The following is a 19510-nucleotide window of genomic DNA, read 5'->3' as shown; positions in this document are numbered from 1 at the left end:
GTCATTTAACAATTCCCCAGGATGTATTATTAATTAACCTCTTCCCTCTCTTCTGTTTTTAAGCATTCTAACATAATGTTTCTGAAAGATATGGAATAATAAGGGCTATTTCAGGAAATTATTTTAATACAAGTATGGGGAATGGTGACTAACATAACATACAGCTCAATATCCCTTTGGAAAACAGAAAATATTCTTTTCTGTAAATTTAAGTCTTAGCTTTGATCTCATGCTCTCTCTCAGTATGTCAGCTAAACACAGCGTCATAGGAAAGAAGAATGCTAAAGCATTGGAAACACTATAATTACTGTTCTGAGATTGGATATTGTTTAGACAGTTAACATGCAGCTTTTGCACCCAAAAGGGGACACCTCTATTTGTGCTCTTGAGGTATGTTCATGGTTGTCTGATTTAGATCTTTCTTTCCAACTGCACATGGCACAGATTCAACTTCCCCCTTCCCTTGATTTGTACAATATTCATGACTTACTCTTGATCATACAATTATCAGACCAAATCAGTTTGTAACATGTCTTTGGAGAAGTAACTTTATTCCATTTCACACACGGACGTATTTATAATAAATTAAAGTGCATATTTAGAGTTCAGTCCAGAACCATAATAATCAATGGAAATTCTGCAGTTTCCTTCAGTGAGGCATCAATCACTATGTGCCGTGATGCTGCATCCAATTATGTGCACTTAGTCCCACTGAAATTAATGAGTATAAGCATATGCAGTGTGTTTACAAACCATCCTAATGTGCCAGCAGAATTTAACACTAGAAGATACGCTCATGGATTTCATTCCATCACTGTAAAACCTGGAAATAGACAAAGCAAGCTTTCCTGAGCTGATTTAATATATATAGGTAAACAAAGAGGTATTTTATGAGGTATGCAATACCCAGGACGTAGAAAACTTTACAAGTTTAAAACTAGTGCTCCAGTCGTGCCATGAAGCAAGCATAGTAAATTATTAACAAGTTTACTTAATATTAGAGATGAGCTGAAGTTCAGAAGGTGCCAATTTCTGCATCATTTTTTAATCTTTAAAATCAAAGTAGATTTCTTGAATCAGTAGTCATGGCTCATGACTGCAATATGGTGCACGAAAAGTAAATGCTAACAGTGATCCAAAGCCTTTGAGTGGGGAAATGTCCTCCTCAATATGTATGATTCAAAGAGCAGAGCAAGTGCTCTTCATTTCTGATTTTTCTCTAGTTTGATGTAGAAGCAACTAAATGGAATGTCTGAAGCTGGGAAGGAGGATGGAACTGTGTAACTGCACAGATGTAACTGGTTACGTATAAGCAACATAGTTTTCTTCTTTGTACAGGCATATATATGGTGGAGGGTGCAACTGTAGGTAGGATAACCAAACTATTGAGGGCAGTCAGCATTCTGTTGCTTGAAGCATAATCATTTTATTTGTATGCTGCCTTTCCATAGTTAAAACTATGCTCAATGCGGGTGGCTTACCCCATGAGAGCTGACAGGTTGCAAATACTAGCTTACAGAATCCTGAATCCCAATCTATATAGGAAGATAACACATGTGTGCCTGCACAGAGACCATGAAGCAGAACGAAGAATTACAATTTAATTTTCATTTATACCTTTGAAAATAGGGACAGAATCCAATGGTGCACAAGCAAACTACCACTCGCACAAGGCTTCGTTTCCTCCTCTCCTCCCTGCAGCCCCCTGTGCATTGCCAGAATCTACTATGGAGGGTTTCCCTATCCCATGAAGCAGAGATTGAGAGTGCTAGTAATGCTGCAATGGGGGAGTAAGGAAGATTAAGTCCCATTGCACAAGCATAAGTCTGTTCCTCTTGCACACATTGGATAGAACCCTAGGTTTACAGCAGTTATACTAAAATGTTAATCTCATATAGCTTATCGTAAATGGTAAATTACAGAACCTTTAATTGGTGAGGTTTGCTAGTTTGAACAGAGGTTTCAAAGACACAAAGCGGGCACAGCAGCCATCAAATGATCAAAAGACACTCATTTAACACATAAGGAAAGTATCTTAAACAAAAAGTTTGTGTGGGATTGTTATAGCGATTTTTTTAATGCTCTTTAATGAAGCAACGAGTTTTGTCTATGAGTGTATCATTAAACACAGAAGAAAGCAGGCAAATAAGAAATTAATTTCTAAAGATCAGGTCCTGCAGGCATCATTCCATGGGTGACAACAGATGCAGTTCACAACAGAATACCAGGGAAGTTTTCTTAAAGCAGATGCAGAGATCTCTGCTTAAATATTACTAGATGTTAGCTTGGCCTAATACCAAAATTCTAATAAAGCCACAATGAAACAAGCAAATACTGCTTAGGTAATTATAAGCAACTTTGCTAGGAGTTGCAAGAGAACATAAACTTTCATATTGTGTAAACAGTTGCTTAATTGCTGTGATATTTTCAAGAACATCTAACACTCAGGCATCAAACTCAAAAAGGTTGGAGAACCAAAATCTCTCAACCTTAACCCTGCACAGGGGTCACACACAAACTTCCCAATTTTAATGGTGAACCAGTAACAGATCAGTTGCTAACTTATAAAAATAGCCCACAGACACCAGCCACACTTACTGCACAACTCTTTTATAACTTGCTTCTAAAAATTCCAGTTTCCACTTCCCTACGATCTAAAACTTCTTTCAAGATGCCATTGCTTGCCCTAAAAAAAAGCAAAGAAGCAGGAGCAGCAGGTCCCCAAATCTGAATATTGCCCAGCAGTTTGGATCAAGCATTGCAGGGCCTCTTTAAAAGCCCCTTGGGTCTTAATGTTTGACTACACCAACAGCAATGATGTAGCTCCTTATTCAGTCCATAGGAACAAGGCAGTTCTTCCAGGAGAGCAAGATGGTAGGCAGTATAATGATCTAAATCAAAGGTGAGGAACTTATGGCCCTCCAGGTGTTGCTGACAACAATGCCCTTAAAGTTACTAACAATATGCATAATGAGATACGTACGTGCAAACCTAATTAATCACACAAACCAAGTGACACATCTCATCAGAAAATGCCACTAATCCAGCCATTAATTATTCCTTGCAAGTGATAGCTTTCCTTCTGTAAGCATACTGCACTCTAAAAGTTAGCACCCTCTTATGTTATTTCCTGGGAAATACAAGCTCAGGGGTACACAATATGATTGGTTAAGATGTCTGTTTGAATCTGCTACAACTCTGTGGCAGGAAATTCAATTGATGTGAACCCTGACAACTACTCTGTATTTTATCTAATATTACCTTGCTCATTCCTGGACACCAGTGAAAACCCCGCTACAAATTCAGGTCACCACCCTGGTGACCCAGGTAAGCTCCTTTGCTATAAAGTAAACCCTCATATCCCCAGGCTGACCAGCTTTTTGGGACATATCCAGAAAGATGCTCTGCGACTTCAAGATGCTCTAATACCATTGACTGCTGCTGGAGCTCACTTCTCTAGCTTTAGTCATTATCCTTTCATTGCCTCTCTCATCCCCATTTCCCTGCCTACGATCTGTGTTTGTTACTTTTTTGGATCTAGTATGGGTACCTCACAGGAAGGCACAAATCTATCACAAGTCTATCTAAATAAGAAGGGTTTTTTCCCTACTTTTCAGACTACGAGGGTTCTTGAGAACCTGAAGAATATATATTTGGCCTTGGAGTTGGCTTGGTAGCACTGTAGAATCCTCTAAACCAAACTGTGATAGTGCACAACATGTTGCAATGAAATCCACTTATCAGCTTTCCTGTATTCACCTGTATGCCAAGCCTCTTGTGTCTTTCTACTTTTCGTATGTAGATCTTGCTCATTTACAGCTCTTGCAAAAGCTGAATCTCAGCTATCTGCAAGTGATCCCTTCTTCCAAGTCAGTCTCCAACCCCCCTTTCTCCTGGTGCCGAGTCATTAGTATCCAGCCATCACTCCTCAGTGTCCAGACAGTCCCTGACATCTAGTGACGGAGTTGACATCCGTTCTATCCTTAAGCCTTTTCTAGTCAACTGCTTTAATTGTAGCAAACCTGTGACTGCAAAAAGCAAAACATCATGTGTGTATATGTCCTCCCACCCAAATTTTCACATTTGAATTAGTACCACTATGGCATCATGTATGCAAAAAACACAGATGTGTGTTCACTTTGCTCACTATCACTTTTTCCTTCCCCGAAGTAGGCGTGGGAGGGTAGATGACAGTCTGGCATAACTATATTGTTAAGAACATATCTGTAAGAACATTGCTATGCCTTTCACTCAAAAGAGAGACTTATCTAGATATTACTGAGAAGTGCTTTTCTCAAAGGAAGAGCATTCCTGTTGTAGCTGTCTCCATTCATCACTCCTGTGCTGAAAGAATAGTGAGTCCACATAGGAGGATTCATAAGGAACAAATTCTCTCAGAGAGAATATATGTACATATGGAGGCTCTCTAGTTTCTAATAGTTATGGAACCACTGGTTATTATAAAGCAGTCCCAAAACATGTAGAAGTGGAAGTGACAAGAGCATTTCCAATGGATTCTTGCTCTTATTGTGGATGCCCAGGATAATAAGCCTGTGGTCTGCATTAATCTCATAAAGTGGTACCCCTGGTTTTCTTCATGCAAAGCTTAACATATGTTAACTCTAGATTAATTTTAAACACAAACCTCCACTGTTAACACATTAGTCCCTAATACAGGGCTTCCCCAGAAGATTATGAATTCCATTACTCTCTGCATCTGTTCAACTATTACATGTGCTAAGTATCTCATTTGGTCCACACAGCCGCTAAAATGTTAATTACAGCACTCAAATGCGAGCGTATGCATTAGTAAATAACTGTGCTTGGAAGATGGTTTGTGTTTGTTATAATTGAATACTGTGGTTGCTGTCAGGAAGGGCAGGGAAGTTGCAGTATCAGACTCTAGATGTCAAAAACATTCAATACATATTGCCAAATAATCTTTTTCTTTCTTTTTGTTGTTAGGAACTTCTTGTGCCCTCGAGAGACGAAAATGTCATGCTCAGCTGCCCTTGGAAAACACACTGCAAGGAGTCCCCCACCCCAAGTAATGGATGACGCCTTTCTGTCAAACTTATATGTGATTCAAGTCCAAACAGCCTGGCATTTTGGGTAATGGATGCTATAATTAAAATGTGAGTCCTAAAGAACCTGTTGTTTTAGTGGGTGTTTTTAGTAATGGCTTTGTTCTACATGAAGATAAAAACTCCCTAACAAAGGAATTAATGTATTGCTTTAATAGGCTGCACCCTGAGTTAAGTTTTAAAATTTATGAGTTCTCTGCAGCATTGTTCTTTAAACAATGGTATTGTCAAATGCAACCAGTGAGAAGATTAAAGTTCTCCCAGCAGATTAAGTACAAATTATCTGTCCTCCTGTTTCAGCATCATTTGTTCATTTATCACATAACGTCTAGTATTTCTGGTCAGTGTCAATATGCTCTGCATCCTTGCAGTTAACAGATGTCTTCTCTTGTCGAATGAATTACTTTATGTTTCACGCACTGGTGGCCGCAGATGTGTCACTATAGCAACATCATTAATTTCAGATCTTACCGGAAACATGCACTCCAATCAAACCTAATTATACCACATTGCTTTCTTGTCCCACAATAAGGAAACTATAATGCAATTATTGGGATACTTCATTTTCTATTCTGCTGTGGCAAATGAGAGAGCCACTGTGATGGACGCTTCTTGTCAAAAAGCTTATTGATGAAGCACAAACCCAATTTACAATCATATAAAGGACTACCTTGCAATTATGTTAGTAATGTAATGCTCCTTAGACTCTACAAATAATACTTAATCATTTCAAGAGAAGCTAGAGCCACCGTGTTTTGCAAGCTATTTTCATTATTCTCTTCTCATTTTCGATACAGGGAACCCCACTTTTAGGATGGGGTTAAGTGGGACAACCCCATCAAAATATCATTAACCTGAGTGGTCTTTTTTAAAAAATCACAATAATTTGTTTTAAGTTGAACATCCACATTTTAATGGTGAAACAGTACACATTATTTCACAAGCCAAGTATCTTTTAAACTACTGTGGAAATGCAGAAGTACATATTTGCAAAGGACTTAAACCATGGGCACTCCAAGGGATGAGTGTCCCCCCCCCCCCTTTATTCATATTAGTTTAAATACAAAACAGAAATGACCAACAACATGGGAGATTTTGTTTGAAATTTTGGGCAAGTCATTTTCATTTTCAGTCATCCCCTGTAAAATGTAACAGTAAATCTATCTCATAGGGCAAACAAATAATTATTGTGAGCATTTCTAGTATAAAAATGGTATCTCTTTTTTCTACATATTGCCCTTCTGTATCCACAGAGAGGCAAGGGTTGATTTTCTCTTTTATTGGACTTTGGTCATAAACACATAGTTAAAACATTAGCTTAACTTAAAGTAACAGGTGTTATATCATGGTAACAGATCTTACAACGTTTAGACTGGGGCACCCAAATCAGGAAATATTATCAACAGCACTAATTCTATAAATAACATTCATTCATAGAATACAGTTAAAAGTTGTACCTGTTTTATCAGTCAGCAGATATACCAGACGACCTAGTTCTTCAGGTATGGTGCTTGTTCGGACAACTGTTCCAGGTATATTGTCATCTTTCATAATCATCCATCCATAGGCTGCTTTGCCCATATCTAGGTTCACACGTAAACTGAAAAATACACATATGTCCCTCTTGTGTTTAACATCTTCACTCTTTATGACAGTAAATAAAATGTAAAACCAATAGCTGAGTTTATCTAAATAAGCAATTGATGGTCCTATGAGCTGGAGTTTTATATCAAGAGGCAAGAGTGTTCAAATTGTATTAAAAATAGTTTGAAGCGCTAGTTATGCTTTAATCACTCAATTAACTGTGGATGCAACCCAGGAAAATTTTCTTCCTGACTCTCACAGAAATCAGGATTTAGGCACATCTAATCTTTCCTTTTATCAGTAGATTATTCAATTTAGTGTTTGTGCTTGACATTTCAATCTTAGACGACTGCACTGATATATTTTCTGGTTAAGCTGTAGTATGGTCCTGGTTCATAAAGGCACTGTGGCAGATGAAAATCCTGAGCGCATCTATCTATCTATCTATCTATCTATCTATCTATCTCACAATAAACACATTTTCAGTTTTTAGCATGTTTGCATACACAATCACAATGCTGCAAGTGCGCAGTTCACCAAAACAATTAGCCTCTTGTCACTCTGCCCACACATCCCTCCCAGGTTCCTCACTAGGATAAGATGGTTTGAGCAAACAACACCAATTCTGGTCTGACTGCACTGGCTGCCAGTTAATTTCCAGGCCCAATTCACAGTGTTGGCTTAGACTTATAAAGCCTTAAATAGCTCAGGACCACAATACCTCAAGGACAGGCTCTTCCCATATGAACTGACTCAGACCCTGCAATCATCATTTGAGGCCCTTGTTCGTGTGCCAGCTCCACAAGAGTTCTGGAGGTTGGCAACATGAGAACAGGCCTTTTCTGTGGTGGCTCCCCACTTGTGGAATGCTCTCCCCAGGGATGAAAAGGGTAGGAAGAGTGACTGAGGGAAAGCATTAAAAACCCAAAGCACTTCCTGTCAAGTTCTGCCTACTGACATGAATGACAAGTAGTAGCAGAATAGCAATGAATGTTCATTGCTGAAAAGATGAGAATGATTGGAAGCTAACGTGCCAGATGCACATACTGTACAGAAAAAGGGCAACTTTATACCCAACATTATATAAGGCCCATGCACCCTTTAGGATATATCTAAAACTGAATGCATATTTTCGTCTCTCACCAATCTTCCCTACAGTAAGCCTTAGATAAAATGAGAGAAGCTTTTATAGATATCCAACACTCATGCCCATTAGGGACCCTTCGTGGTCTATAAAAACATTTTTTCCTCTTGGTGCTAGCATTATCATGGCATCAAGCTGTGTTAATGTTCACTGCTTGCTTTAAAAACAAACAAACAAAAAACAGAGTGAATATGTGTTTACACACTGGAAACTTTGAGTACACAGCTTTTAAAGACCAACATAAATAAGGGTTCACTAAATGGCGACCCATTCCTGAGTGGGCAATCTTGATGGCACTTTCCTTAAAAGAACATGGGAGCACCTCATTCTAAAGAACCAACATAAATATAAAACAGATCCCTTAAAAATATAGATCAGGGAGTGGGTGGAAGTGTTATGTAATTTGTCCCTAATGATAGTTCTGGCAACAGCTAATAATTGAAATTGGGTCAATTAGGCACAATATATATGGGCAGGTTTGGAATTCTTGGTTCTGTATTGGCACTGCTTAGATGTAGCAGGAAGCAAGTTTTCTGATATCAGAAACAAGCTGCAGGATTGTGTGTACTCTAACCATTTGCTTTGAAATCCCCTGCCACTTGTCTCTATTTATGCAATGGCATTCTATAGAGCCCATACAATTGAAGAGAACATGTTACCTGCATGGGGGAAACAGCATTTCCCCAGCCACAAAATATCACACTCTGAGCACTGGGCAAATATAACTGTAAAAGCGCAACATTGAGAAAGAGTGTCAGGATTCCGCGCAACAACTAACTGTGCAATTACTGTGCTAAAAAAGTCATTTGGAAAGGCCCTAAGATAATGTTCTGTTATTCTGTTAGTCACTACCTTGCCAGCTTTGCAGAATGCTGATCTCCTGATGGGCTAATAGTATCCTTTCACCCGATGATTTACTTAGAATAGTTTTGTAGTGTCATGCACAATAACTTCCAGCTGCCTTTAGCCCAAATAAAATTCCTTAGGGGAGCTGTGATAGAAATATTTGACCTGTAGTAGCAAAAGAACTAAAAGGGAAGCAAATAAAACTATTTCTTTCCAACTTTGTTTGCTTTATTTCATTCTGCTTACTGATGGCCAAAACTTGATGTATGGTGCATGAAACACTCATAGATGCTTGATTCCATACCTGCAATTGCCAACTTCACGTGATTATTATGATCATGTGGTTAAGCATCACAACAGCATTGAAATAACTATTAAATCTTTGGGAAGTCTTAAATATCTCCCCAAAGCAGCATTTTCTAGATTCTAATGGAGACAAAGCCTTGTTGCAACACATTTTCATGATGCAGAAACTGGCAACTCAAAAGTAATGCCAATACTATGTTACCTAGTAAGATGTAATCTAAAGGAAACTGTGCATCATAATTACAGTCTGAAAAGTATGACCAGAGCATTGTCAGCTGAGTTAAAATGAAAATTGTCACTGAAAACCCATCATTTCAAATGCATAATGCCAGACTCAGGTAGAGCAGGCAGGATACCCATGGTCTGGCAGTCTGCTCTTGATCTGTGAATTGTGGTTCTTCTACATCCCTGAAGTACCACATCAAGAATTTCAAATACCGCTGGTGTATATGGGCTCCATTTCTGAATTTGTGATAACAGAATATGTGATTTAACTTTAGAGAGACACTTGATAGTTTAACAAACACAAAATTGTTTTCTTTATCTGGATACTCCTAAAACTTATAAAACTTTTTTTTTAAGGGACAGGAAGTCAGACCAAGAATTGATGTATTAAAATGATTAGCATAGAGCTTCCTACATCTCTAGACACACAAAATTACAGGCACAAATATACACAGATTTATTTGTAATGATTAACAAAAGGTTGCAAAAAGTAGCAAACCAATTTACTAAGACAAGTTTTACTAAGACAAAAATAAAGCTCTAGCCATTATTATGGTACCAGACCTTATTTCATATCATGCCTTACTTTCCAGAAATAGGCCCCGTGTGAATTATTTTTACAAATGAAATTCCTATTCCAGAACAATAGCTATTGAAGAAAACATATGTTTTGGTTTCTTAAAAAAAAAAGCTCTAAAAACTAACCAAGCCATGCTTGTTCCTATGAATCAGCAGTTTCCTACTAAGATCTACTCAGAGTAAACCCAATGAAATTAATAGACCTATGGTCATTAATTTCAGTGGGTATATTCCGAGTAGGAATAACTAGATCCAAAGTTACACGTCTGAAGAGTAGCTACTGCCTTTAGTCATCCAGTTTGCAGCACTGCTGCTCCTCCCATCTTCACCAGTCACACCAGAAAAAGTCTTGGAACTTTAAAAGTAATGAACTTCTAAAATGAGATCTGGTGGAAGTTAAAGCTTTGTGTAAATCACAACTACTATTTTGTTGCTCCTGATTTTTAATCCCACTTGTGTGAAGCCTAGTTATTAAGCAGTTTAAGGGAAAGATACACGCTGAAAGACACACTATTTCAAAGACATTTTCTTTATAAGTTCCAGTGCTAAACCATGGCACAGAAAACAGGTATTGGGTAATAATAATCCAATACACTCATTCACCCAAATTGGACCCTCTTTAGATTACTTTTATATGCATTCAGTTATTTGTGCCCTTCAGGGTACATTTAGAATGGTTTTTTGGTACAGTGATCTCTTCAGTATCAGCAGATTTGCTGGTACCTTCTACTACAACTTCCTGATAAGATCAATTTCCTACCAGTGGCGTAGCGTGGGTTGTCAGCACCCGGGGCAAGGCAAGTAATTTGCGCCCCCTAACCCGGGGCAAGGCAAGTAATTTGCGCCCCCCCCCCCGCTGCACTGTCCCTCCCCCAGATAGTCCCTCGCTCTCCCTCCGCACCGCACCGCACGCCTGGCACCCTCCCCTCCACAGTGGGCGGCTTAGATCGGATTCGCACAGCCAGCACTGCAGTGAGAGAGAATGAGTGAGCCAGGTAGGGGCAGAGAGCTGCGAGTGCGAGCACGCAGTGGCATGGCGTGGGTTTTCTGAGCTTGCACAGAGTGCTTTTCCTCCCTATGGGCAGAGCCAGCTTGCTCCTAAATACCTGAGCTCTATAGTTAGAGACTCACCATTTCCCCAGTTGGCTTGGCCCCCAATTTCTCTTACTATAGAATTTGGGGCTGGTGGTGGAGGAAATCATTATTCTTCCCCCTTGCTACCCCCCCCCAAAGCATAAGAGAGGGACTCCCAAGAAGGTGAAGCAGGATTTCACTCCAGGGTATCTCGGAAGCCCAGACCCCCGATCTCTCCCATCGCCGCTGGAGGGGTCATGGAGGCACTGAGCCCGGGAGGCGGGCAGCTAGCCAGGGCGCACGCACCTACCCAACCTCGCTGCGCCCAGGCGCGCTGCTCTTTCCAACTTTCCTCCCTGCCGGGCCAGTGGCTCCGCCTCCACCTCTTCCTTTGCCTCTTTGAGCAAGCGATTAGCAGGCTCGGATTGGATCCTGCGGCAGGCAGGCGGCGCCTCCACCTCCTCCTCCCGGCTTTGCTCCTCCTCCACCTCCTCCTCCTCCTCCACCTCCTCCTCCCTGCTGCTGCAGCTGCTGCGCGGCTCTTTTCCCTCCCGCTTCCTCGAGGGGGGCCGGCCAAACGGAGACGAAGATCCCTCCCCCCAACCAAGCCTCGATTGCTTGTCCCTTCCCTCTGGACTTGCGCCCCCCCAAAAGTTGCGCCCGGTGCGGCTCGCACCCCTGGCACCCCCCACGCTACGCCACTGTTTCCTACACAATGAGAACTGAAGGTACAGTGTTTTTTTGTTTTTTTTTAAAGCCACATTTAGTGAAATTAGACATCTGTGTTTCTCTCTTGTTCTTATACATACCTGATAGGGATTATGTAGGAAAAAAGAAGAAGAAATCGAAAAAGGTTGCGGTACCATGGTCCCACAAATCCTTGCAAGGTTACCATAACAATGGAAAGTGCAACTAAAGCCAAGAACAGTGCTTTGGTCAGTTGATTCAGTTCAAGATCCAGCAGGCCAACCTAAAGGAAGCAACATAAATTCAGAAATTATTAGGCTGTACAAATACTTCTACAATGTTATACATATATACAGTGTAAAAAAATAGAAAAAACTGCCACTCCTTTTGCAATCTGAGATTTCTGAGCGGTGTGAGTGACTGTGAAGGTGAGAAAAGTCGGTTTCAGAACAATTACTCAGTCAACACCATTTTCAAGCTTTGAAGCCTATACTCTATCACTTCTGAGAGTACTTCACAAAAGTTTTCCCAAGAGTGGCATAGATGTTACACTCCCCACGGTAAATTCTGTGTAACCATGGCCCTCTTTGGGCATTGCTTGCTCCTGAACATATCATCAAAGGTGCAAGGATTGGGACCATGCTGGATGGCCCCTGTCCGCAACGTCACATGCACTTCTCCTAACGTCTGTGTGCATGGCACAAATATCTGTAAGTATGGACCATTTGTGCATCATTGTATGCATGGAGGTTCCACCTACAACTAGAACTTGGACAGTTAGGATCCCAGATCCTGAGGAAATCTTGGCGCGTAGAACCATGTGTGTGAAGGCACCTTCCCTGCAGGATACTAGGGAAAGAACACATGACATCTGGAGCTGGTTTGGCCATCAACCAGCATGGTGGGTGGTGGCTGAAGAATCTGGAGAGTACCAGGTCAGGGAAGACTTCTGTAAACCATGAAAAAGTGCCAACCATGTGACAAGTCTTTCAATTTGCAACTCATGAAGAAAACCAACTGCTTTTAGCTAGTGCTGTATGTACTGCATGATATTAGGAAGGTAACATTTTGTGCCAACTAATTCAAATTTTGTAATCAGAAAGACCAAATTGCCTTTATTTATTCTAATTATGCATATTTGCATGAGGTGCTCCTTACATAATTTAATACATAGATTTTGCTATTCTGGTTCTATTGGTACTAGGAGGGGGGAGACAGAGAAAAATGCAGAGCACTGAAGCATTGTTCCTGAATACTGGATATCTTATTCCATCTCCCTCAACACTAAATCTTCTGAGATTTCAAACTTTGCTTGTACACTTTCAAACATTTTGGCTAACACAAAATAATGACATTTTTGAACTATTTTTAAGGAAAATTGGCAAAAACAACACTGCCGACATGGGTTGCCATACGTCCTGATTTTGCCAGACATTTTCCAGGCCACTGGGAAATTCTGGACGTATGGCAACCCTATGTTTATTCCAATTAGTATTTTAATATTTTTTAAACGAACGATGAAAAAATCACAGGAAATTGAATTCTGTGTTTTAGTTGCATGTTTTTATTTTCACAATTATACAACTATGGTTTTAGCTTTCTGATAAAGCAGTTTATACCCATATATTTTGGGCATTGTTACATTGTTGCTTTAAAACTGTTTTATTAGATTGTCATGTTGTATAATTATATGGTTGCAAGCAACCAGCCCTGGGACCTTATGGTGAAGTACAGGTAAGAAATCTCTTATACAAACATTTACTCAGAACATGAGAACTAAGGTGAAGCTAGACAGCATGGAAGGCTCTCAGTTTCTGGATTTTATTTGTAACTGGGCAGGCCTCCTCTTTTATGGCTGTTGTTTCCCTGAAAGCAGTCTGAAAACTATCATAGGAGATAGTTCCCTACTCACTGTCACACTGAAGCTCTCAGCCTTTGCTTCAGCTACCCCTATTCATCCCAAAGGCATGCATCAAAGTGTGACAGATGTAAATCTAAAAGGCAAAAAAGTTGTTTTTTGATGTTGTTTTCAGATATGGCCAAGGCCATAGAACTCAATAAAAGAAAATGATCACAAAATGAAGGTGAAATTTCCCCCTACACACTGGTATTCGTTTAAATCTTTGCTTTAGAAAGCATTTGAATTTAAAGCTTACTGAATTCGAAGATAAAAATGAAAAGAAGGCTACAGTAATTAAAAATTGCTCCACAGTCTTTTACCATTTATATTTCAAATACCTCCATTTCAAAATCAAAGGCTCATATTGGTACAAGGAGCCCTTCAGACCAGTGTAATACTTTGATTGGCTCTTCTAGATGACACTATGGCGACAGCTGGCTAATTATCTCTGAGGGAAATATTCCTGATAAAAAAACTCTTTAGCTCCCGTCAGAGAGACAAATACGGTACAATACTTCAAGAGGAAAAACAATTTGTTTAAGAATTATATTTAAAATACTTTTGGGAAATTCCAACATTCTTGCTTGTCCGTGGGCTGTTCCTTCCCTTGAGAACTAGGCAGCTGAAGACCACAGTGGCTGATTTATCAGCTGCATTTAAAAAGCAGCACAACGAGGACAAATATCTTGCAATTTCCGCTGCTTCAACTACTACATAGTTTATGCTTGAATTATTGAGAAAAATAGGTTTCTGGATTAAAATGAAGAAAAATTAAGCCAGGGAAGTAGAGCATGTTTCAAAGCCCAGATCTTTTTGCATTGACAAAGGCAGTCTAAGTTTCAGGCCTCGCTGAGGATCAGATGAAGTCATTATTCATTCAGTCAGGGAAAAAAGACTCAATTACCTCAACCTAAAGATGCTATCAATGAATGCAAAGTGCATATTTTACTCTATTCATCCAAATCCCATTAAAAAGTGAAAGGAATGATTTAATCTGGCCTTCTAGAGTTGGTCTTTTTTTGTAATAAAATAAAGAATCACTGTCTTGCAATATGCATAACCAGTACCTCACACTTTTCTTGCTGCATCATAGCACTGAAAGACTGTAAAAGCCAAGACAAAACCTGACAGAAATGAATACAAAGTTTCCTTTGAGAAATGGCATTTATGGGCCCAAACATTATACATAGCCCACTGGATACACATATGTAGATAACCAAAAGGATAAAAACTTTCCTAATTGATGAAGACAGATTTGGATGCTAGCTTTGGGTCTATTCAATAGGCTTAAACAACTTTTAAAACAAACTGCAAAAAGTTTGAGAGGTAAACACTTTTTCAACTGCTCCAGCAAATTTGTCTTTTCGGCTAAAGTGATTGGCTATGCATGTTAACTTTTCTCCCATGGTCATATGTCTATCGCGTTACCTTATCATTTTTATGTACACACAAAAAAACCTGTGTTCTAATACATGTTAAAAGGGAAAAATAAATGTAAAACTTGTAAGCTGTTTATCTCCATGTCTTCTGTTGTCTTTCTAAAGAGAAGGAATTGATCTTTTTATGACTAAAAACCTGTTATCCTATTTAAAATTACCATAAACAACATAAAAGACTTCATTCGTAAATAAATTTAAATTTTATTCTGAGTATTCTTAATAGTTTTTACAATTTTCAATGCCTATAGAACAATTTTCCTTATCAAAATGTTTTGTTGTTTCAAACAACTGTGATGACAAAGTCGTATATGCCACTAGAAATTTTTAATCTCCCAGGGAAAATTTGTACATAATGTTGAAGACAACCACAATAGTTTTGCAAAGGGGCTGTTCCGGGATAATGAACGCAATAATTGCCTGTATAATCTAAAATGCTACTAATGGCAACAATCACATATCCATTTAGCTTCTCTTTAATTTATGTAGCAAGTTTTAAATAGCTAATCGTTCTCAGCCAAATAATGGTTTATACCAACAATAAAGGGTAAGTATGGCATTGTCCTGCTTAAACAAGAAAATATCAGTTGTCTTATTTGTTTAATTTTCAAATCACTGAATGACTAAGGGTTCTAATCTCTGAAATGTAGTGCTATTGTGATATGTCACTGAAAAACAGCACAAAATAAAATAATTACTTGTTTTTGTGTGCAATAAAGAGGAACATGCAAAGCATTTAAAATGAAAGTATAGTGCAATAAAACAGCATTATAAAGAAAATTTTATTAATATTCCTAAAAGCTATTTAAAAGTAAAATAAAAACTATCATGTCGTTTTTTAAAGGGATAGCTTTAACAAATGCAACTTTTGCAATGTAATACTTTTTGACAGGCAACCATTTTTAATTACAATATGATTCTCAAAATCCAACACCACTACAGTGTCCCGAGTGCTTTGAGGAGAGACGCTAGGCAGCAGCCTTATTCACTAAGTACTTAAAAGGTCAGCAGGAGATCCAAAGAATGTTAGTGCCATTCCACCCTAATACAAGAACTAAAGGAGTAATCTGCCTACTCTCATTTGAGATTCTGATTAATAACATGCAGCGACTCTCAACCATATTTGCATTGTAACATCCAAGGATAGTTTGATTATTAAAACTGAATTAAGCATAAATGATGCTTATGAATGCTTTACTTTTCAAAGTTAATGCTCAACAGGAGCCAACATACAATGCAGTTGACCAGACAAATGGTTAGACACTGGTTTTCTAGTTTCCATTTGATCTCATTTTCAATTTTAAATATTATAGATTATACAAGCCTGGTGTTCAATTAGAGAAAAAGTATCTATAGAATAATAAGTTTTAATAATATTTGCATAGTGTATAGTATAGTGCAACAGAAAAACTGTAAGTGATCTGCAAATATGTTTTACAATAACCTAATTGCATGAAAAACATTTCTCTTTTTTGATTGCCTAATCAAAAAAAATTGCCACTTTTAATTTGCGCGTCTTCAAATTATTACAATTTTGAAGTCTAAAACTCTGATTCCTGTCAGATCAACTGACAAAGTTTATTGATTAATCTGACAGCTCTCATACAAAACAAAGTCTTCTACTGATCTGGTAGTAAAATCTGCAAAAACTAACATTAACATTATAATGCTAATTAACAAAATGAATGACAATTACTTCTTTGGGCATCTCTTCTATTTAACTCTTCTCACTTCATGCTTGGTTGATACAAAACAATATGTAAATTTACGCACAACACCTCATGTACAGTCCAAAAGCTCTGTCTGTCTTTTGATGAGTAAATTCAAAAGCAAAGGAAAAGACCTAAAATAAGAATTCCATGGGGGGGAATCTATTTGTCATTGTCTGTATTTTGCCCAAGGCTTCACAATTATTTAATCGCAAGGGAAAGCAATAACTGAGCATGGGAATGCTTCCCAAAGAAGTAAAAAGCTGTTGCAAGTCTTCTAATATTTGTACGGGATAACAATTGACTGCTCATGGAAGGTAAAATTTTAATAATTTCGTACTTGATTTCAAGAAGCTAAAAATGCAGAAAAACTTGAATGTGAAAAACAACAACTAATAACAACTTTGGCACTGAGAACTGAAATTTAAGTAAATTGTTCAAATGATCATCTTCTAGGAAACATTTTAAAACGTCTCTAATCAACAATTATAGTTCAGTTTAATTACCAAATGGACACTGCAGTTGTATTTTGTCTATCTTGAACTAAGTCTAAGTTGCATAGTACCAGCATTTAAATAATATGAGATATTTGGTTTGTAAGGAAATCTATGTACAGACTCTAAAGAACAGCTTTTTGGGGAAGTACAAACACATGGTTTGAGTATGGCACCATTACTTTGGATGACATATATTAAAATACACTGAAGGCATGCAAAGATCTATTGGCAGCAATTATGTGAAGTATGTATCTTCACAATTCTGACTGCCAGATATTTTCACAAATAAATGTTTTAAAATACTTTGCAAGAGTAACAAAATGTCAAGAACCAACTTCACAGCAGCAGCTGCCATTTCTTAAATTTTTTTGCAAATTATTTTGTTTTCTGTATTAAAATGTAAAATTTTATTATGTCATAAAACCGTAGTGCCATTTATAAGTTGTTAATGATACAAACAGGCATAGCCCAATTCTGACAGCAGAGGGCACTCAAGAACGATGTTAACTAGTTTAAACTGCAAAGTCTCTCGTAAAACAAGCAACTTTTTCTTCCATTTGGATTCTTCACAACCACAGCCCAAGGGAAATATCACTATCTGAAATGTTTTACAGTACACTTTGTTATTCAAGAGAACTCTGTTGTCAAACTGTAATATATTGCTATGTATACATGTAGAGACAAGACAGATTTGTGGATATGGTTTTGACATGTGCAATACCTTCTTTTTCTGTGTGTAATATATCTTCTCTTGCCATTTGCCCTTCACAGTCTCAAATACTTCCCCATGTGTTCACATATATGCACATTCACACAGATGCACACTCAAAAAATATTCACTCTTCATATAACTACTGCCTACTCCTCTCAGCTCCATATCTGCATCAGCACACAGACTGACTATTCCTATACTTTGTACAGTGGTACCTCTGTTGCGAACAGGATTCATTCTGGAGCCCCGTTCGCAACCTGAAAGGACATTTGTGCACATCGTGATTTGCTGCTTCTGCACATGACATCGTTTTGCACATCTGAGAATGCGCGAGCGGCGAAACCCGCAAGCAACCCTTTCCGGTACTTCCGGGTCGCCACGGAACACAACCTGAAAAGACGTAGCCTAAACAGAACGTAACAAAAGGTATGACTGTATATATACTTTAAAAAAAACAAGCAATTGAAATGTTCCTTAACATTCCATAACATGTTGAGTCAACATGTCATTTAAGCAGCTGATGCCAGAATTCCCACAGAAAACAGCAGTAGGTGTTCCAAAATTAGTTTCCTTCTTGTGTTGAGTTTATCTTATTTTTTGTGGGGAAATGGCAGAACTATTCCAGCCAAGCAACCTTCTCGAGCTTTTTCTGTTATCTCATTTGGAAACTGCAGTTTCACACAAGTGGGGCTTAACTTTCAAGAACAGCTGTAAGTTATTTCTCTGAAGTACAACACTGCAAATCTAACTTCTATATGATAGAACTTTGCAAACCAAAACACTGTAGGTAGGTTTAGGAGTGCAAAGAATGTAGATCAGTATCTATTAGTAGTTTAGCAAAATTCTAAACAAAAAGGCTCCCTGCCCCTCACCACAATCCAGCTGCCGAGATGATGTGTAAAGGAGGAAAACCAAGAGTACATTTGTGTGTGAGAGGACTATGTGCTCAGTTCTGGGACTGAAAACAAATTCCTGGGCTAAGCATGTGCTCAGAGGACCCATTCCTTAATTCTAGGAGTATGTTGTCACCCATTTCCACTCCAGCTACTATTTTGCACCTGACTGGTTGGTGGACCTCAGGGTTCTAGTAAAACAACATCCTGCAAGGCAGAAGTCTGTATGCCCAGAGTCTAGAAAGCAAGTATTCTGCAATATATTTCAAAGGAACAAAAAATAATTAGGTATTCACCAATACAGCACCACAAATAAGTTTCAGAAATCTAAATAAAGACTATCCCATTCTCAAGGTCTATCCACACACTAGTCTGGCCAAGAAACAGAGGAGGAGGAGGAGGAGGAGGAGGAGGAGGAGGAGGAGGAGTTTGGATTTGATATCCCACTTTATCACTATCCTGAGGAGTCTCAAAGCGGCCAACAATCTCCTTTCCCTTCCTCCCCAGAACCAGGGCCAGAGCAGTGCAGATGGGGGGTCCCTTGGTTTTCAACAATATATATGAGACAAAGTAATGGACTGCTCTTTGGGGAATATTTGATGGAGGTAGGAAGAACCTGTTTTTGTTCCAGACACCGAGATCCCCAGAATGTTTAGCCAGTACCCCAACGGTGTCCTTGCGTACATGCTTTTATTTGCTACCATATAAGCGAAATGGCTGTAATTTGTTCTTATGGAAAGCCACTGCTAACAGAGGCACTATCAAGAAAGGGCTGATTATGTCTCTCCTTAAGTCAGGGTGGTGAGTTGCGACTGGGTGGGGGATGTTTACAAG

General features: G+C 38.7%; 1 protein-coding gene across 13 annotated transcripts in view; it reads right to left on the bottom strand.

Moving 5' to 3' along the window:
• Positions 1 to 19510, bottom strand: part of ATP9B (ATPase phospholipid transporting 9B (putative)) — a 113178-nt gene that overhangs the window by 26880 nt on the left and 66788 nt on the right. For all 13 annotated transcript variants that reach the window (XM_083449146.1, XM_083449141.1, XM_083449145.1 and 10 more), the window contains 2 exons: positions 11652 to 11812; positions 6542 to 6684 (listed from right to left, as the gene is read on the bottom strand). In XM_083449146.1, the coding sequence (XP_083305272.1) occupies positions 6542 to 6684; positions 11652 to 11812 (304 nt within the window). The remainder of the gene's footprint in view (positions 1 to 6541; positions 6685 to 11651; positions 11813 to 19510) is intronic.

The sequence above is a fragment of the Podarcis tiliguerta genome (assembly GCF_965153285.1).
Source record: "Podarcis tiliguerta genome assembly, chromosome: 7".
Lineage (NCBI taxonomy): Eukaryota > Metazoa > Chordata > Lepidosauria > Squamata > Lacertidae > Podarcis > Podarcis tiliguerta.
The sequence above is the reverse complement of the archived record's forward strand: the minus strand, read 5'-3'. Positions and strand labels throughout refer to the sequence as shown.